Source organism: Adiantum capillus-veneris, chromosome 2, assembly GCF_014529385.1.
Source record: "Adiantum capillus-veneris isolate H3 chromosome 2, ASM1452938v2, whole genome shotgun sequence".
In the NCBI taxonomy this organism is placed as follows: domain Eukaryota; kingdom Viridiplantae; phylum Streptophyta; class Polypodiopsida; order Polypodiales; family Pteridaceae; genus Adiantum; species Adiantum capillus-veneris.
The window spans coordinates 20,666,421-20,687,911 of NC_140932.1; the positions used below are offsets into that span (position 1 = coordinate 20,666,421).

General features: G+C 44.2%; 1 protein-coding gene across 7 annotated transcripts in view; it reads right to left on the reverse strand.

Annotated features, from left to right (window-relative positions):
* Positions 1–21,491, reverse strand: part of RRP41 (3'-5'-exoribonuclease family protein) — a 170,466-nt gene that overhangs the window by 86,849 nt on the left and 62,126 nt on the right. For 6 of the 7 annotated variants that reach the window (XM_086484102.1, XM_086484103.1, XM_086484097.1 and 3 more), the window contains exons 3-10: positions 18,189–18,235; positions 17,368–17,428; positions 17,226–17,264; positions 17,076–17,143; positions 16,909–16,987; positions 16,791–16,827; positions 15,090–15,206; positions 14,910–14,995 (exon numbers count right to left, since the gene is read on the reverse strand). In XM_086484102.1, the coding sequence (XP_086340228.1) occupies positions 14,910–14,995; positions 15,090–15,206; positions 16,791–16,827; positions 16,909–16,987; positions 17,076–17,143; positions 17,226–17,264; positions 17,368–17,428; positions 18,189–18,235 (534 nt within the window). The remainder of the gene's footprint in view (positions 1–14,909; positions 14,996–15,089; positions 15,207–16,790; positions 16,828–16,908; positions 16,988–17,075; positions 17,144–17,225; positions 17,265–17,367; positions 17,429–18,188; positions 18,236–21,491) is intronic. The other variant, XM_086484098.1, reaches the window with a different exon arrangement.

The window sequence follows — 21,491 nt, forward strand, 5'->3', positions numbered from 1 at the left end:
CGTTTCGGCATTGGAATGCGCTCAAGTAACAATTTTTGGTTATGTGCAGAAAATTACAGCAAGCGTGTGTGCGTGTGTTTTGCATGTTTCCTTCGTGGGTTGACTGCAAGAATGATTATGTCCGAGGAGACATAGTTAGCGGAAGATAGACTTTCGTTTTTGAGAGCTTCCCATGAGTTTTGTGGAAGATAGACTCTCATCTACGGGAGCTTCCCAAAATCTCACAGAAGAGGAAAGATCCTCTTAGTAGTCAAGAGAGCAGTTCTTCTACTCTCTCAGTCAGAAGAAGAAGAAGGACAAAAAAGAATAGAGGACGGGCTTTCGCCCCGTTCCTGTGCTTGTAAAGAATTCTCCCTTAGTAATAAAGATATTCTCTTTATGGGGGGGGACCAGCCCATCTTATGGTCCCCAATGATGTGTCAAGCTTTCTCTCTTTCTCTGCAAAGTCTCTTGAGTATATAAATTGCATTTAACACTCAGTTTTCGCTTCCGTATTTTTGTGACATTTAATGAGAGAATCATCAGTGGGAGGGTCATGAGAAACTTGGGGCACACTCGTGTTATCATTAATTGCATTGACACAGGAAGTAGGTTCTGTGGATTCTTTAGATTCATTCGATTCAAGCTTAGAACATGTTGTGACCCTTAATGTGACAATGAAAACAATGACCTTCCTTACAATAAGTGCTTTGCTCTTCCGACGTGATGTATCCTCCTACAATTCCTTGTGCTACCTCTTCATCAAGAGTAAGCTTAGGTTTAGCAATTATGATAGCTTTACCCTTAGATTCATTGGAAGACTTCTTTTCTGAGAGACTGTTGGAAGATTGGTTAGAAGAGTTAGCATTCTTACCGTTCTGAGGGTTTTGAGAAGACTCTGAGGTACTTGTGGAAGTCTTGTTCTCCTTAGGCTTTCCCTTGTTGTGCTTCATCTCCTGTGCGAGAGCAATCGCTACCGCCTTGCTGAGATCAATTGGATCGAGCACCTCGACATCGTATTCGATATACTCGTCCAATCCATAAAGGAATCGCTCTTTGCGTTCATCATCTGACTTGCGGAATTGGGTACCTAGCTGCAAAACACGATTAGAAAAAGATATAACCGGCATACCATTTTGCTTGAGAGCGCGCCAATCGTCCTTCAATCGTGCGAGGTACTGAGGTGGCATAAACCGCGCCTTGAGCTTGTCTTGGAAATCAGCCCAATTGAAGGAAAGGGTCGTGAATTCGTCGGCTTCCTCTAGGTGCACGGCTAGCTGTGCCTCTTGCCATGCGTGGTACCAATCGATGGCATCACTGGCAAGGTACATAGCTGCCGTCAAAACTTTGCTATATCCTGTCTTCTTAGTTGTCGCAAAATAAGCATTAAATTGATGCAACCAAGAATGAATAACCGTAGCATCCATCTTACCATCATACTTATTGAAAGTCAACTTCTCTGTGACAAAATGGTTAGAATCTGCATCGTGGCTTGCGCCACTTGAGGAACTCCCACGATCTTTGGGTGGTTCGGTCTTCAAAGCTAGCACTTGTCGAAGCAATTCTTGAGTGCGTAGCTCTCTTTGAGCTTCACGCTCGGCCTCCCTTTCTGCTTTTCGTTCATTTCGTTCATCGCGCTCGCGTTCGAAAGCAAGGCGATTTGTTTCTTGTTGTGCCAACGCAACTCGATTCGCTTCTTGTTGTTGTATTGCATTTCCTTCATTGCGTTCCAAAGTAATGCGAGTCGCTTCTTGTTGTGCCAGCATCATGTCCATCATTGACTTGACCATCATCTCCATAGGAGTTAGTACAACTCGTGGCATAGATGGCGAAGGGGGAGGGTCGAAAAAATCTCCTGATGGGGAAAATTCTTCGTCGCCTCTCTCATGCTCATCACCTGTATGCGAAGAATCCATTCCGCTTCGGGTGACGACCATGCACTATGATCTTTGGTTCTTAAGTTCACGAGGAACTTGGGTTCTCGAGGGTCTTGGGTGCTTGGGTTCTTGAGGATCTTGAGGTTCTTGAGGTTCTTGAGGGTTTCTTTCGCTTGCAAACCGTGTCTGAGAAGGATCTTCTCTTCACCCGAGTTCTACTCCTTTCTACACGCACCCCTTTGCGGACTTGCGCTCACATCAAGGTTTCTTTTTCCCACCTCACGTCGAGTGTCCGGCCGCTAAGTGCATGGTCCTCTCTCAATGAGTGAAAAGAGACACAAGGGGAGGCTGGACAAGCCCTTCTTTCTTGGGATTCCTATCACTCTTCAAAAACACGACTAGGAATCGACACGCCCAAGCGAACTTGGGTTCGTGCGACCGCAACAAGCAAAAAAAATTCTTGTGATTCTTGTGGTTCTTTCCTTAAGTGATACAAAACACTGCCAAAGCTCTGATACCAATGTTAGGTGGAGCGGAATGATTGTTTGCTCTTTGCTCAAGATGAGTGCTCCGAACTGTGCTCAAGCTTCCTTTTGTTCTTATGAAAGGTAGAGCCTTCCGTTCTTAATGAGAGAATGCTATGATCACAAACAAACTGAACGGACACTGTGCGTGCAAGTGTATGAGACTGAGAGATAGAGAGAAGAGAGATACGACACCACAGAAGTTGTAAAACCCTTCACGAAGGCCCCACTCTCATCGGCGAGAGTGGTCTACTATTGATTGCACAAAGTGGTACAATGACGATGCATGGAACTGATGCAACTTGGGACTATGTCGGTGACAAGGATGGGGACGACGATGTCGACTTAAGGGCTGAAATTGGTGATCTTCTAATTGCTGTCCATAAAAACGCTATGGCTGAAAATCTGGGACTGTTTCGGGCTGCTGAAAACGCTGGTTTTGGCTGCGTTTTGAGAGGGTGAAAATGACGATCTTCTGCAAGTATCTAGGGCTGAATCTGCTGATGTCTTCAAGGCTGTAAATGATGTTCTTTTGCTTCAATGAAGGGCTGAAAATGGAAAACGCTGGCAGCTCTTGATAGTGTTAGTAAAAACGCTGGGTGTCTGCGAATGTGGGTGATGACTGCAAGCCTGAAAACGCCAACTTGGGGAAGATGTGGGTGATGACTGCAAGGCTGAAAACGCCAGCTTGGGGAAGATGTGCGCGATGACCAAAACGCTAGGTTGTAGGGGATGGAAAACGCCAAGGTTGGGGGTGCTGCGGGGTTCTTGCTGAGAGAGAGAGAGTACTTGCTGCCTGGTGGCCTGTTGTGCTCCTTGCTCATCTACCAAAGAATGCTAGCTTTGGTTTGCTTATATATTTTCTTAGCAAAATTGCCCTACCTACTTTTGTTGGGAAGTCACTTAAATTAATAAGTGAAAAATGTCAAAAATAGGCTAAATGCATTGGAAAAATCCCCTAACTGATTCTAATGGATTCTGATGGGAATACTGATGATCATGCTGTGTGCAACCAGAGGATATGCATCTATACCAAGTGACTGGGCATGCACGGTCTACGAATAGACTCACAAAAGTGCCAGATCACTTCTAATCTAGACTGACTGAACCCTGTTATGTTGAAGCTTGTCCACGGACACATAGGGTTGGATGTGTCACGTGACATCCAGTTTCCCCGCATCCAAAGCACTTCCCTTCCCTGATGAAGCGAGCCCGCTCCTAAGGAGTAAGCTTGGGTCGTGCATCCTTCTTTTCTGGGTTTCTCTTTCTCTTTCTACTTTCATTTGTTGAAGTCTGTTCGGCTCTTTGTGTCATGACCTCATCGGTGGGGTAGGTCAGACTGCTAGAGTGAATGGCAAAACCCCATTTCGCACGACTCATCAACTCGTAAATAGAAGCTGACGACTTCTTTTCCAAGCAGTGATCTCGGATCTCTATAGGTAGACCCAAGGTAAACCGCTCAATCGATTCTCTAAACGAGATCTTCTTGAATAAAGAGGCGCGTAGAAAAGAGCTCCAGAATCTCTCGCAATAAGTGTCCACTATATCTTTCTTGGTCATCCGAGGATGGTTCCAAGTAGCTCGTATATCGCATTCATACTCTCCAATCAGCCAAGAAGAGTAAAAAGCTTCTTCAATTTCAACCATTTAACTGGCGCAGTCTTGTTGAAAAGAAGCGTGGACCACCAAGTTCGAGCATTCCCCTTAAGGTAAGAGGCAGCTCTCCGATTCTTAGAGTGCTCTGAGTAACGTCCTCCCGCGGAAGCAATGTCAAACTGATGTACAAAAGACAAAGCCTTTGAAGCATCTCTATATCCCAAAAACGTGTCAAATTTAATTGATTGTCCACCTTCCTTAAACTCTCGGACCTTCTTGCTTTTGTCTTCGAGAAAGTCATATCGGTTGGCTTTGTAAAAATTCTTCTTATTTGCATAAAAGTTGCTCTCATCAGAGTTTGAACTGTCTGTAGACGAGTCCTCTGTAGAACTGTCACTCACTGGGCAAGATTTAGACTTCTTTGTCTTTTTCTTTCCCTTTCCGAAGCGGTATTTCTTGCTTCGCTTTTTGCCTTTTTGGTCTTCTTCGCTCGAGTCAGATGAGCTAGAGGAACTGTCAGAAGAAGAAGAAGAAGAAGAAGAAGAAGAACTGGGTACTCCTTGAAATCGAACGCGTCTTCTGTTTCTTTTGCCTTTTCAAATGTCGACTGACGACCCAAATAGCCCGAGAAGTCAATGCCTTTCTTCTGCTTTTTGCGCTTTTTAGCTTTGTTTTGCGCGTCAAAAAGCTGAGCAATCCGTGCATCAACCACCTCTTCTAATTCCTTCTCTGAATACTTCGTGTGAGCAGAAGGTTTCTTGAGAGCGGGTTTTGGGGGTGGTGTTATGGTTTTTTGCCACTGCGCATGCACTTCTTGAAAAGAAGTCTCGCTCATATATTTTGCAAATTTTGGGTCCTTTGCAAAATTGAGCATCATCTTTGTTGCGTCGCCGATCAATTGACGACGCTCCATCTCTTGATGCTCCGCCTGAGTAGGCCGAGGCGGGCCATACTCCTTGCCGGAATCTTCGTTGTGATCCCTTCCCACATCTCTGGATGCAAAGGGAGTTGACTAATCCTTGCATGAAGCCATAGGTGCCGCGGAAAAAAAATTGGGATCGGATTTCCGGTAGAAGAGAAATCGGCTGTGCTCTGATACCACTGTAACAGACTTGGACACTCCAAGTCAAGAATCTACCACCACAGCACCAAATAACCACTTCAAAACATTTCAAAGTTCACAATTGATTCAACACTGGCCCGGCGGAGTTCCATGCCTCGAGATATTGGCCCCAAAGACTGGCGCCCCTTTCGGCATTTCGTTTTGTATTAATCTGAGTTCAAAGTACAAGAGTGCGGGCAGGCGCTCACACTCCAGACTCTGCGTCCAGATGCTCTGAGTTGTGGCCTGCTCACATATTTAAAGGTACAAGGGATGCCAAAAGCAGATCCCCAAAAGCTGGAAACTAAAAGCCCAAAAGCTTTGTGTAAAAAGCTTTTAAAAATAAAGCATGCTCAATGATTTTCTCTCACAAGGCCTCTTGAGATAAAAATAAAAGCAAAAGGCTTTCTTCTCTTGCGTAGGAATAAAGCAAAAGCTGCCGCTAATCTGCTTTCCGAAAATCCCGCCGCGTTTTGCGGGCTGCCACGTCAGCAGATGTACGAAAACTGCCACGTTAGCAGGTCTGATTTTCTGCAGCCAACCAGTTAGGGTTTCTGACAGAATTAGGGTTTCTGGCAGCCACGTCATCACTTTGTGACAACACACACGCACACACGCAATTGTTCCACAAGCTCATATAAGCATGATATGGGGACCCTCAGTAGATCATCATAAGCGTCACCATGGACGTACAGATGGGTGGCAAGACATGGAGAGGCCACTTATCTCCATGATCTCTAGGATGATCAAGGCTAAGGCCTCGGTTCCCCTTGCAATCATCCAAGCAAAGTTGGCTGCCCCTCCTTTGATGGTTGAGGCTCTTACGAGATCAATGGCATTCATATACGGCTTATGGGAGCTCCCATGAGATCGTTATGCTCGGCTAACCTTGGAGTCCTCTCGGCACTTGACAGCACAGGAAGATACATCATGCTGATATGCACAAATGGCAACATGGTTTGAGCTACATGATTTCTCTATGGACAGGCTCCCCCCCCTTTCAATATTCTCTAGATGCGCCCTCTCTCTCTCTAACAAGGAGGGAGGTCACTAGACTTATATGACAGGATCTATTTCAGTTGGACACCCAGAGACATGGATCCAAAGGACATGGATATAGCCTATACAAGAGTTGGTCACGAAGATGACTACATGCTAGCTCACAAAAGGTGGGTTCTTATCTAGGCCTGCCTACATGGACACACACTTGTCCGATGGATTACGATGTGTTATTGGACAGATTCGGACATCATCACATGAGTTGGAGATTGACACCGGCCAACATCAAGGCATTTCAATTGAGGCCAAGTTGTGCCAGCCGTGTTAAAGAGAGCCAGAGCTCCAAGCTTCACTATATATGCCATTGTGCAACATACTATGAGATACATGGCCGCTTCCATTGCCTCTTTAGAGACGGTTTTGGGAGTCTATCTAGAGTTATGAGACACCAAGATCAGAGATGTATTGGCCTCTATCTATTGGAGATTCAGCAATATCGAGCAGGGTTTCTGAGAGAGAGAGAGAGAGAGAGAGAGAGAGAGAGAGAGAGAGAGAGAGAGAGAGAGAGAGAGAGAGAGGCTCACACACCGGGAGATACACTTATAGACAGATCACAATGTTCTTCCATCCAAAGACTGAACAGATACGAGATCAAGGAGAGGAGTGATACAAGGCACATCACTATCAAAGATATATTGAGTGATCGGGCAGCAGAGCTGGGGAGATCCAAGAGGCCAAGATGAGGGGATGCTTCCATTGACAGAGGAGGTTGCAACAGAGGATCAGATCTATATTAGCGAGACATGGGAGACGCCTTGTGTAGACTCTCACCATAGAGGACATCGACACGATCATGCAGCGACCGATGCAAGCTATCTCCGGATTCTCATACACATATCCATCTGTTCTCTGATATACACATCCACTTTTTTTATATGTACCTCTCATGCTCTTGATACCCACCTTTTAAGTAGTGTTATTATTTAGTTAGTTTCTTACTTTCTTTTTATCCAGACCTTGTATCACAGAGAAAGAGAAATGAAATGAAATGAAATGTTATATTGACGCCTTCAAAAGGCCAAAATGACCTATGAGACCAAAAAGTTACAACGCGGTGAATCTGATACAATGTCTGAGTACCAAAAATAAAAAAAGAAAAGGTATTGAAATGGAATTGCGAAGGATATGAGTGTGGGTGTATTGTGGTACAAGATGAGCAGGGTGTACGATCCTCGAAAGAGCTAAATCACAGGAGATCCATCATCAATCAATGGCGGATCTCATCAATCTCCTCCATGCTCAGTAGTTTGACCACGCGGCGTGCATGCCGGGCCAAAGTGACTCGAATCTTTTGATGCAGCCTCCGTCAATGTTGTTTAGTCCTTCGCAGTCGTGGGCATCTGGATCTCCCTAGCTTGGTCGCTCGATCAATCAGTGTGCCTCCCGTGTGAGGAGGCTGTGAGCTATGTTGTGGTAGCATCTCCTCCGGCTGGCCAATGTCCACTCTAAAGAAGTCTTTGATCCATCTATGAGACTGGCTAGCCTCTCCTCCCATCAAGCTCTCTCTGTCTGTGCAACTCGAGCAAAAACAATCCCACACATCTCTCGTCCTCATACCCTATGACTCTAGAGAGTGACCCAAAACCCTCTTTGAACAGGTTGTGAAAGCGGCCTCGTATCTCATAGTAAACTGGGCAGTGACAAGTGTAGTGCAACTCTGTCTCAGGCTCCATGTGACACAGGGGACATGTCCTGGCCTCTGCTTGTACTCCGTTGTATCTACTAGTCTCGACCCGAAGCCGGTGTGAAGATGTGGGTATCTGGCCAATAGCGCATCGTATCCCATAAGATAAGTGGGTATCCATGTATTTGGGCCTCGTCACAAAACCATCCTCAGTAAGCTAGAGAAGATGCTCGCTATAGAAAGCCATCTCCGTGTCCATTTCCTGTGTCAGTTCTATCCAAAGTCCTCCTAGTATCTAGCTGAGTCAGGTCCCGGCGGATGAGCCTGGTGATCTCAGACTGTGTAAGAGTCAGAGAGGGTGTATCCAATGAGTACTGGAAAGGAGGCAATCTATCCATGTTAAACCCATGTCCCTGAAACCATGATGTCATCTCCCCATACCAACAAGATGTATCTCCTTGCATAGCAAACTGTCGAGAGGCCTCAAGTGCTAGGTGGGCATATCTATCTTTGAGGAGGTCCCATAAGCGATGTATAAAGGAGACTAATCTGGTGAGCACCTCGACCACTAGTGGGAGTGCAGCTAGCTCTGCTCGAATAATGATGTGGTACTGAAGCCTTGGCTCTAAGAAGCCGTGAGATCATAGAGACCTGAGGCTTCTCCATGCCTCTCCATCCATCAGTGCGACCCGACCCCCCATGAAGGTCCGAAGAAGGCCTCCACATGTGGACTCCATAAAGCAATGTGGAAGCCACCAGAGTGTCAAAAGGCCAAAGCTTCGTCCAAGGCTCTTGAAATTGAATCCGTGAACATATCCTCTCCAATCTACCCAATGTTGCATACGCTCTGATCAATCTAGTCTCAATGAAACTGCTGATCCACTAAAGACCACCCCTAGGTGGGTGTAAGCATCTGTATACTTCACTGTCTCATGGCCATATGTGAATATGGGTGCTGCTCTCCTGATCCACTGTGGGGTGGTGTTAAATGCCATAACCTTGGCTTTACCAAGGTTGACAGACAAACCACTGTCATGGGCAAACCTATGCAATGCATCCAAGTGATGATGTATCCCCTCCCAAGAGTCGGAGATCAATACAATATCATCAACATATAACAATAGTGGAATCCATGTCCTTGCCAGCTGTGCACCTCTATCACCATCTCTCTCAATATAGTCAAAAACCCCATCTACATTCATATCAAAAATGTAGGAGAGAGCGGGCAGCCTTGCTTCACCCCGATAGTGGAGTGAACCAATGTAGATCGCCCCTCTGGAGTGCGTACATGCCCCACTACTAACATGTATAATCCCATGATTCCCCAAATCAGCTCTATGGGTACTCCCATCTCTTATAATGTGCACATCAATCTAGCTTTGGGCACTCTGTCAAATGCTTTGCGGAAATCCACAAAGCTACAATACATTCGTCTCCCATGTGATCTGCCCTCCTCAATAATGGCTCTCATTGTCACAATGTGGTCAAGAGAAACCTTTCCTGAACCCTGATTGCCAGGCTGTGCGTATGCCCTTCCTCTCTGCCCATCTTACTCAGCTACTTCTCAAGAATGGATGCGTATAACCGTGTCAATCTGTGTCCAATCTTGATAGTGCGATAATTCCCAAGCTCCATAGGGTCTCTTGACTTGAAGATAGGTACAATAGTAGATAAACTTCAAGCATCAGGCAGGCTCTCACACAGGGCACGATTGAACAACACTGCTAGAAGCTCTGCGAGTAGATCCCTGGCATGTATAAAATGCTCAGCCACGAAGCCATCATGATCATATGCTCTCCCAGTCCTCATCCTATCAATGGCCTTCTTCACCATCTCAACAATGAAAAAAGCACATGTATGTGGGCATGGCTCAGGGGGGTTGAGAAGAGGATGCTAACCAAGAACTGTGTACAGAGATGATGCATATTGGCGCCAAGCCTCTGTAGAAGTAATGGCGGGGAGGGGGAAGTGCCCATGAAAGAGTCGCCATGCCTCACCTTAGTCCTCACTCAAGAATAGTTGATATAGATCCTGCTCTAGTCGAGCCAAAAAAGCCCTCTTCTTCCGCCGCACTAGGCGTCCGAAGGCAATACTAGACGTGTCTGTGAGTGATGTCCCCCAAAAGCACCTCCCTCTGAAGTCTGGCTCTCGTCTCGCAGCACTCCTCATCATACCATCTGTTGAGGGGCATGCTCCCAGAACATCGTCTCTGCTCAGGCTGGGTGTGCGCGACCTGGGTATACCTCTGCTACTGCATGTCTGTGTTAGTATAGTAGTAAGCTCCTCCACAGGTCGCCATGGTTCCTCAGTTCATAGGCGTCTGTAGATCCCATCTATGTAGACAGAGTCCGTCTCCCGTGTAAAGGCGTAGCGAGTAGGGGCTGCTACTCCGTGGCATGTGTGCTACACTAAACTGGAAAGAGATAGTCATCGACACAAGGGCATGATGTATTGTCACACCAACAAGTCTGGGTCCAGCTATAAGGTCCTAGATACTAGAGATAAATCTCGGATGTACCTTGACTCCATGTGCTGGCTCCGTGTCTGTGTGGAAAGCATGTAAAACCTCCCGCGGCGGGAAATCTCCGTAGGCCGTTCAAAATGGCCAATCCATGTGCAGTCCCCATGTCTATCAAGTGTTGTCCATACTTAGTATGCTCCACATCCTGTGATAATCTAGATAGGCCCCTCTCTGCAGTATCCAACTCCCGCAACATCTACTCTGAAGTATCATAAAATACTGTCCAATGATGGGCAGTCCTAGCATTGAAGTCCCCCAGGATAATAATGTCACTATCCCGCGAGAACTCCCATATGTCATCGTCCAAAATAGAAAAGTGGGATTGTCCTCTAGGTTGTGCATATATTGACGTACTTGGAGGAAAGTACAGATAACTGTCTGTCTCTGCCCTCAGTCTCATCCACATGTACCTAGCCTGCTCATCCCTTCCAGCTATATGTACCAATGGCTGAAACTCCTCTCTAAATAAAACTGACACTCCACTTGAGCCTGGTCCTCTGTGCTCTGATTGAGTCTTCCCTTTGCAAGCTATCTCCCATCTGTATCCGCTGACATGTGGCATAGATTGCCGGGGGGCCTGATGTGTCTCAAAGTAGAAGATGATGTCCCTTCCAATGAAACTATTCTCAAAAGCACCCACATCAAGGCGTAGGGATCCATTATAATTCCAAGTAGCAACTTTGAGTGTGGTCCCATAGGTCTCGCACCGTCATGCGGAGCGTCGCTCCAATATCACCACTCTTCCATCCGATAAAAAGCAATCTTTCCTTTTTTCCTTGCCGCTTTAATATCTGGCATTACCTCCTTCATATGAGCAATCTGCAAGAGGGTGAGATCATCTTCGAGAAAGATGTCCGTTTTCTTAAGAGTTGGTCTCTTCTTCAAAAAGTCCTCCTTCGCTTCCATGGAGGGGAAACTAAGGATAAGTGCCCTTTCCTTCGAGGTTTTCCCATTGCTACCATTTTTCTTATTGCCCACTCTCCAAGCTCTTGTATGCGCCAGCTCATTAACCCTCATCATCGTCATGAGTTCTTTTACCTCTTCATCCACATTATCTTTGTCTTCAAGGCCACAAATTCTCAATGTGAGGCACCCTTTGCTCCTCTTCTAGTGTCAAGTTAAATTGGTAGGTGTGGATGTTGTTTCCTTGCCTTTCCCTTTCTTGGCAACCTCGATCCATTTCTTGGCCTCGTCCACTTTCAGTTGAGTTTTTGTGATAACATCCACCCAAGAAGTCGTCATTTCTTTGTGTTGCTCCTCCCCTCTTTGATGGTCCGCACTTGCTCTTTAATCGAGTTGAGTTCTTCAATTATCGAGGGTTGAATCTCTCCCTCTTCAAGTGTGTTCGTGACTGCACCTCTGCAAGCTCCTTATTCAAGTATTGCAATCTCTGCATCTTGGGCAGTCACACAACTTTCAAGTTACTGAAACTCTGAATTTTATGGCATTTGTTTACACTCTCCACATCATCCATGCATGTGCACTCCGTAGCTATCCACAATAGGGCACCCATATGCTCCTGGCTTACTTTTTATTGACCACAATCTCTGCACTTTCTGAAGTGAATATCTGAAATGAATTTCTGAAAGTTTCTGACAAAATTTTTGAAAAATCCCGACCCACACCTGCTGTTGTCGGGAACCTGCTGTTGGTGGGAACCGTAAAGTGGCGATCACGACCTGCAGGCGCAGCGTGTAGGTTTTAGGGTGGGGGACGCAGGCAGGTCCATGGGTAGGCTACGCAGAAGGAGTGACTACCTACGCGTCACCTACTCGCAGAGAGAGAGAGAGAGAGAGAGAGAGAGAGAGAGAGAGAGAGAGAGAGAGAGAGAGAGAGAGAGAGAGAGAAGAACAAGCTTGTTTTTACTTCATAGGAAACTATCCCAAGAATCTATTCGACGAGGAAAGTTGAACTCGAGACCTGTTATTCAAGAGGGAAATGGCATAACCAATCTACCACACTTGGGTGTGTGTGTGTGTGTGTGTGTGTGTGTGTGTGTGTGTGTGTGTGAGAGAGAGAGAGAGAGAGGGTACAAAATAAGAAGTTAAAATGTGGTGAGTCTAAAGCAGATCCAACATCCGCCGTCGGCGGATCTCATCAATCTCCTCCATGGTCAGTATTCTGACCGGGCATCGTCCATGTTGGGCCAAAGTGATCCGAATCCTCTAATGCAACCTCCATCGATATTATGTATTCCTCCGCAATCGTGGGCGATTGGATCTCCCCCAGCTCGGTCGCTCGATCGATCAACGTGCCTCTGGTGCGAGGTGAGTGTGGGCTCTGTTGTGGTAGTAGCTCCTCCGAGTGTCCAGTGTCTGCTCTAAAAGTGTCTGCTTTAAAGAAGTCTATGATCTGTCTCTGAGACTGGTTAGCCTCTCCTCTCATCAAGCTCTCTCTATGTCTGCGCAACTCGAGCAAAAACAAACCCAGGCATCTCTGGTCCTCGTACCCCATGACTCTGGAGAGTGGTCCAAAACCCTCTCTGAACAAGTAGTGAAACCGGCCTTGTATCTCATAGTAGACTGGGCAGTCGCATGTGTAGTGCAACTCTGTCTCAAGCTCTATGTGACTTCACACCAATTGCGGGTCGAGACTGGGAGCTACAGCGGAGTACCAGCGCAGGCCAGGATATGCCCCTTGTGGATGTGTGTATCTAGCCAATAGCACATCGTATCCCATGAGACAAGTGGGTATCCATGTATATGGGTCTTGTCACAAAACCGTCCCCGTAAGCTGGAGAAGATACTCTCTGTAGAAGGCCATCTTCGTGCCCATCTCCTGTGTTGGTTGTATCCATGTCCTCTTGGTGTCTAGCTGAGTCGGGTCCTGGCGGATGATCCTGGTGATCTAGGACTGTGCAAGAGTCAGAGAGAGTGCATCCAGTGAGTACTGGAAGGGGGCAAATTGTCTATGTTGAACCCATGCACCTGAAACCATGATGTCATCTCCCCATACCAGCATGATGTGTCTCCCTGCATGGCTAACTGTCAAGAGGACTCAAGTGCAAGGCGGGCATATCTGTCCCTGGAAAGTTCCCACATGTTGTGTATGAAGGAGACTGATCTGGTGAGCGCCTCAACCACTAGTAGGGGGGCAGCTAGCTCTGCTCGGATAATGTCACGTAGTACTGAAGCCTTGGGTCTAATGAGCCGCGAGATCATAGATACCAAAGGCTTCTCCATGTCTCCCCATCCATCAGTGCGACCCGACCTCCCATGATGATCCAATGAAGGTCCCCATATCTCAGGTCCATAGAGCAATGTAGAAGCCACCAAAGTGTCAAAGAGCCAGAGCTTCGTAAGAGGCTCCTTAAACTGAACTTGTGAACACATCCTCTGAGAGAGAGAGAGAGAGAGAGTACTATCACAAGGTCCAATTTGACGATCTTAAAGATAAGCTTCAGATTATCCAATTCATGATCGTAGTTGCCATGAAACCCATTTCTTCCACAAAAGATCTTGGAGAAATGTTTCTAAACGTTGCATTTATGAAACTCGCACGCCTTTAAAGTCCAAAATTTTGACTTGCATGGTTCCTATCTATTTGATTTGAAGTCTCGAGTTTCAAGTAAGCCATGGTGTCTCTAGCACATAATACACCTATTTCATGATTACATTGATATGTTGTGCAAGTGCATAATATTTACTTTTCATGTGTATATATCAACGTTTATCTTGAAGTTCTTTACAAAATGTGCGAGACGGTGTTTTAGACATCGATGGAAACCTCCTAAAACTTCTGAAGCCCGTTTAAGAAGTTTGCATTTTGAAACTCCATAGCTACTATGCTCATGATCTGCATGTCACTACACGCCTTGCTTACGTCAGCAATGTAAGTTTTACGTGTCCTCAAATGCTTCTCTCCTAAAATTTCCATCTTAGACAACCACCCACTCTCACCCCCAAAACCCTCTTGTAACTCCCTCGGAGAAGCACCATTCACACTGGTCTGACTGACACTGACCTGAGAACTTTGTCCTATGAGCTATGCTGTCGGTTTGACTCCAAGGTCAATCTAGCATAGTTTTGACTGGTAAATTCCACAATCCATGCATAAAGACACACATTTAGTGAGTGCCTCTATCGCTACGGGTGTTGCGGCCATATTTACTCTATTAATCATATGTAGCACAGATGATCTATTTCACAGTATCTTGGCTGCCACACTAAACGAAACATGTCCATGTTCTCCCATCCATGGTAGTAGGTACCTGAATGGCCACTACTGTACAAGCTTGGTCCCCGTATGGCTATACAGAAATGTGGTTGCTACCAACACATCAAAGAGCCATAGCTTAGTATGTGGTGCTTGGAGGTGCACTTATGAGGGCACATCTTCTCTAGCATACGAAGTGCTGTTTGTCCTCCACACAACCTTGCCATAGGCCTCTAGTAACTCCTCACATCCCACTAGAAGAAAATCCCCCAGTAGGCATACGAAGATACTCAATCAATGAGCTCGATTACTCTGTTAAACAACTTGGAAGTAATGTTAATGATCATAATCATGATTTTTCTCAGATTCACCAAGCCTCAGTAAATGCCTTCAATGCTTCCAGATGGAGAATGAGAATTTTTTTTACAATTGGGCAAAACGCGATCACAAGGTTGTAAAGATCAAGACTCACTTGCAATAAGGTTATTTTATTCACTTTTGGAAGCAAAGCCATGGTGACATCTGGACCGCCGCCACTATCCTCCAAGTAATTTAGGTCTGTAAATAGGCAAAAAAATATAAAAATTGGCTAGCCTTCATGATTAACGTTATGGCAATAATTAATTTCCATCAAAAAGAGACAGGACTTGACCTAGCAAAGGAGTGTTATTGAGGTAGCCTGAAGCACAGGATGCTACAATGTCCCGCATTGGGATGCCTGCATCTGCCAATGCAAGGGATGCTGCATTTATGCAAGCAGATCGAGTTCCTGCTGATTAGAAATGGGTCAAATCCTTCTATTCCTTAAAACTGTTCAAGGAGAAAACACTAGACTTCAGACAAAGAACATCAAAATCTTAATAATGCAAACAGTGAAGAAATGCGAGTGACAGTGGAGTTACAAACTTAACAGCAGTTGACGAAATTATCGACTCGGTGCATCAGTGCCTCCTGCAGAGACTCGAACCAAATCATATTTGATTGATATGATCTCTATTTACTAAGACGGGATATGTTTTCTCTTCTTTTTGAAACCTCAAGCCTTGATTACTAACTTGAACAAAGTATTATCATTGATGGACAGTGTATCCTTCAAAGACAGGTCCATAATACCAATCAATGAGCCATTCTTGCACCATAGAATAACAAAATCACAATCCTCTTACATTATCCACATCGGTCATGAAAATTGACTTTGCTGAGAAGTTAAATTGTGATTGCACAACAACTCTTCAGCATGATAATAAACTCAGATAATGTTGGTTTCGCTCTTCAATCTATCTATTTATACGACATACCTTGTCTGTGCACATCATGGAGACAACACTATATTACAAGGTATAATAAGTACCTGGAACGAGAAAAAGTATACTGCCAACTAGAATGGCCAATCCTCATTTCATAGATGATACCATACTATCCAGATCTCTATAAATTGCTTCCACATTATCTCTCTTGCTCTAAAACGAGTGCAATCAGTTTATCCCGCTTTTCTCTACAAGAAAATAATCTGAAGACTGGCATCGTTATCTACTATAGATACATCTGGCATCAAACGCACCACCTTCACTGCTAACCGAGGTACACAATGACTCTTTTTATTTGTTGAACCTCTTAGCCAGGCATTTGCCCTGGCTAGATGTAGACTCCCTCCTCCATGGCATAGCCCCTACGTGACAAATATGACTGCAAACAAAAATGAACTCCCTCATATAGTGAAGAACTGCACTCTCCTGGTGATTACGGTTAAAAGTCTCCAAGTAGCCATAATCTACACAAATTCCACTGTATGCCCCAACAAATCAATTGACGATGTCAAGAGTTCATAGACAATACATGGAGACCCTAGAAAAGAAATGTAAAACATTAAGCACTCCCCAGCATCCAATGCATAGGAGCTAGCCAACTTCAATTGATTATGGTCGTACTTTGGGGAAAAGTTTGAAACAAGAGCATCTACCAAACTCCCACCCCTACCACAATGACAATTCTACACACATCGATCAGCTGATTGCCTGGGGATTTGTAAAGATTCCAGAATCTTTTTAGGACTTTTACAAACTCCCTTCTTGCACTGACAGGAATGTGTGTGTCTCCTACCAAGCATTGCGGAGTGTAGGCATAGTACTTGCTTGAGAATTAATCTGCCTTCTAGCATCCATGACCTGAGGTCATCACAGCATCCTGGCATAACTGCTTTCCTCTGATAGCTTAGTAAGATGCAATAGTCCAGATAAACGGTGCATCTTTTTCAGCCCCTATACTCATAATCATTCCCTTCCCTGTCTCGTGTGCTAGAAATCACTCATTTATTAAAAGAACAAATTCAAAGTTCTATGACATGTGTGATCACCTCCATCAGCTTGAAGTACATGCACAAATATATCAATCTGCAGTAGAAACCAGAAGTATGTGGTCATTTTAGGCGTTGCCAATCTAAACAGAACTGTAGACATAGATGGAAACACTGCCTGTGTGCGGGGCATGAGATTTGTCAAGATTGCAGCCTCCATGCTTTGACGGATTACGAGTGAAATCTCGACAGAGCGTCTACGAGACATGCAGCACAAGGCATGTCATACTTACATGTATATATAGAATCAACTGCAAGAAGAATAAATGCGTGAATGCCACATACCGGTCTCCCTTTTGTTTCCTCCTGCGGTCACCAGTGCTGAAATTTGCCATGCTATATTCACATCTTACCTGTGAAAGTAAAAGATATTAAGCCAACATATATTTCACTGAGACCCATAACCTGAAAACATAACTGCCAGAAAAAGCATACCAAAGCTTGATCAAAAAGCTGCTGGCCCCTATTTTGCACCTAATTAAGCAAGAAAATGGAAGTTCATAGAAAATAACCATCAAAAATAAGACTTAATCAAGAAAACTATACATTTATATAAAAAGCACACAAGACCACACACCTCATGAGGTCCATAAACAGCTGCAATCACCTTTGTGTTGCCCATCTCAAATGTGGCCGACCTGTTTACAACTATTTTAGAGCTTTACAGTATTTACGATTGCTTGGACACACCATAACCATAAGCATCTCAAAAACTCTCCCATTGCATCCACTCACTCAATCCAACATTGTTTCTGTCCACAATGGTGTCTTCATTTTGTTTGCCTCGTCCCATTAAAGGAAAAAGCTGGGTAGTTTAAATCTCAGACACACAAGCACTGCCCATTTATCCCTTTATAGAAAAACGTAGGTAGTTAAATCTTAGACACACAAATGCCCCTTTCCAAGCTGTTCTTAACCCTTGTTATGACGACATAACCCAGTAATTCCATAAAAGCAGTATGAAGGCATAATGTGACGAGTTGTCAAGTAAGAGGAAGACTGCTAGTCACAAACAAGGATGCCCAGAATCTGAATAACTTGCCAAAGAAAATAAGAAATTTCTCATCTGATGCAACTACAGCTCAAACCAGTGGCGAATTGCTGAGTAAGAGGAACACTGCTAGTCGCAACCAAGGATGACCAGAATCTCAATAACTTGCCAAAGAAAATAAGAAATTTCTCATCTGATGCAGCTACAGCTCAAGTTAAACATTGCAGGAACAAATGAAGATAAAAATGCCTATCTGCCTCTTACCCTAGAGCTTCAAACATCTGCAGGAAGGTGTCAAGAACAAACAATATGGAAAAAATGCGAAAAATCTTTTGCAAATTTGTTGCCTTTTTTAAACCTTCCAGCTAGACATCTTAAGGATTGTAAGGAATGAAAAGAAAACACACCCGTCCGCTTTATCCACGACGCCTAATTTTGCCCGTAATTGACGCATCTGTCAACACAACCATCATCAAGCAGGTAGTAGAACCATTTTCTTTGCAAAAAAAAACCAAGTCTTTTTGCAGCATTCATTACAATATAAAGACATCGGTAAGCTTATCACCAAGATCCTCAGAAACATTCAGATATACCTGTTCTTTTAAAAATAATAACAAATACATTTTGCATATTTCCTCACAAAATGAACATTGAAAGGACAGCACATAACAACGGATAATTACAGATTTATTTTCTTGATTGGTGTGATCCTCTCAAATACTCCAAGCTTTCACTTATGAAGAAAACTAGGAGACAGAAGGTAATTTCTCTGCTTCATAAACATAGCAGCTACGGTACAGGACAGGACGTTTAATACGCGGACTAGAAGTATTTTTGAGAATAAAAAATAAAATACGTCAACTTTTTTAGATATGATACTTTAATAAGAACAAATGAAGCGGTTCATGGACCTCCTCAATGACTCTTCAATATTTAGCCATAGCATACATAAACAAGCACCATGAAGCTCTAAAACACAATTGATCAATTAGAAAAAGACATACGTTTTGAGCAAAAAAACGTTAGAATAGAAAACGTTATGAGACGTATTGTACATATCATTACGGGACGTCGTGTATTCTAAATAAAATACGCGTATTTTAGCTACTATGTTCATAAATCATCATCCTCTCACCCTGCAACTTCTACCAAGGTTCACTAATGCTGAAAATAAATCCTAGGGATACTGTGGTTTTCATATCAGCGAACATATTCATCACCATCTCAATCCAGATACGAACCTTGATGATTGATTTGTATCCAGAATCTCAATTCAAGCGTCAATGAGTGTCACTCAAAAAATGAGACTAGTCATTCTCAATCTAACATTTCCTACCAAAAGCACAGTTTCCTCCAATCAAAGTCAAAGGATTTTACGAGCTACCTGCTTTACTATTCACATCGAAACTAACGACACTTCAAAGGGTACTGATTCATGAGATGTTGAGGATCAACACATCAATAAGTCATTCCCTCTTCAACTTGAAGAACAAGAACACTTAGCGGCCTTGACCTGATGCACGACTTATACACTAACTTTCCAGTGAGGGGATGAAGTTAAATGTTTTTAAAGTGTTCACTTCTTGCCTCTTGTCTCACTAGCTAAAGATACAAAAAACAAAAAAAAAGCATGTGGCCTTGAGCTAAATTAACAACCTAAGCTTCCCTGTGCCTCCAAGAGAGGACAAAAATTACGGCACACCCTAGGGTGTGAAATCTTATGAACGAGGGCTCAAGAAAGTATCGAATTAAGTCATTGGAAGTCTGCTGCTCCTATAACCATGTGGATCTAGTGACTAAACACATCAAAACAATGTATGCTATCCAGTGCCAAAGCTTGGGGAGCAAACAGGATAAAATACTTGCCCTTTGAGATCTCCGATGAGTCGATATCAAGACCAGAGTTGCCTCGCCAATCCTAGGATCTTTGTCACAAATTGCTGACGTGGCAAGCCACTAAAGAACGGAGCCAACCTTCAAATCCCGGACAAGGGGCCAAAACCCTAAGCAAATGCACCAGAAGAAGAAGAAGAAGTTTTACAGACTTACAAAGTCTTTACGAGCAGCCTAATTTTGAAGAAGAGTTTCCACCAACTTAGGGGATCCCGTCCAATGGGGCCCAAGTGACATAAAGGCATTAAAAATAAAGCAAAACACACTCCAGAAGACTTTGCACAGCAAAATATGATGACATGGCACCTATACGGACGTTTCGCAATTCGCAACGGATCTTTAGAAAAATCCCAAAAATTTAGGAAAGCGTTTTTTTGGGATCAGCTTTTCATATTTGATGCTTTTAAGCTTTGGGCCTTTAAATATGAGCCTTGGGGACCCTCTCTGGCACTCTTCAGCACGCAGATTGCAGAGAAGGTGCTCCCCGGCTATTGTACTTTGCGAATCAGTAATAATAAAGAAATATCGAAAGGGGCGCCAATGTTTGGGGCCAGTGCTCTCTTGGAGTGGAACTATCGTGCATCTCTTTTAGTTCAGTTGTTATTTGAAGTGCTTAAAATTGTTTAGTCTGTTCTTTTCTATTGGCACGTGGTGCCCATCTTGTGATAGAAGTATCAGAGCATCAGGCATGTGCTTTTCTGAAAGCATACCATCCTACAAAAGAGCAGACATAGCAAACCGGCGCTTCCAAAGTCTATTGGAAACTTATTTTAAGTATCTTTAGGTCCCGACCCCGGAGTTATTAGCCATTCCCACCCTTACTTCATCGCGAATCGGGCACGCTCCCGTCTTCACCACTCATGTCTTACAAGGCATAAGCCATTAAGATCACTTGCAATAGAAGGATCATGTAACAGACTTGGACACTCCAAGTCAAGAATCAACCGCAACAGCACCAAATAACCACTTCAAAACAAATCACAGATCACAATAGATTTGCACTGGCCCGGCAGAGTTTCGTGCTCAGAGATATTGGCCCCAAAGACTGGCGCCCCTTTCGGTATTTCTTCTTATATTAATCAAATCAAAGTACAAGAGAGTGGTTAGGATTTCACTCTCAGACTCTGCGTCCAGATGCTCTAAGAAGTGAAGCCCTCACCACTTATTTAAAGGTACAAGGGATGCCCAAAAGCACAGCCCCAAATGCTTCAAAATCAAAAGCCCCAAAAGCCAAAAGCACTTTTTTTTTATTCTCCCTCTTTCTCTAAGCAATAAAAAGCTATCAGCGCAAATTCCGCCGCAATTTTCGGAATTCCGTACCAACTGCCACGTCAGCATCCCGGCAGATTTTAGGGTTTGCTGAAATTAGGGTTTCAGCCAGAAATTAGGGTTTCCTGCAAATTAGGGTTTTTGGCAGATTTTAGGGTTTCAGCTGTCCACCACGTCATCACTTTGTGACATACACCCCTCTTGAAAGCATTGTAATCGACCGCGATTACACCTGCAAAACCGACAAAAGCCATAAACCGTCTTAGCAGACACTGACTGTTAGTACCTACATACTAGGAACACACATCTAGCACATGTACCAAATCGACAGACACATCAGAGGACATCACATGACATTCAACATTCATTCAGATCTTAGACCATGATTTATCAGCAATGTAGATAGCAATCACATCTAGGTCCAGTCGGGACCTCATCGATATCCGATTGACTAACCCCTATTGCAACCATGTCTATTCGAGATCAAGTAGACCAAAATGCTGCAGTCATTTCGGCTATCAGTTCCTGCACTCAAAAGAAGTCAAGAA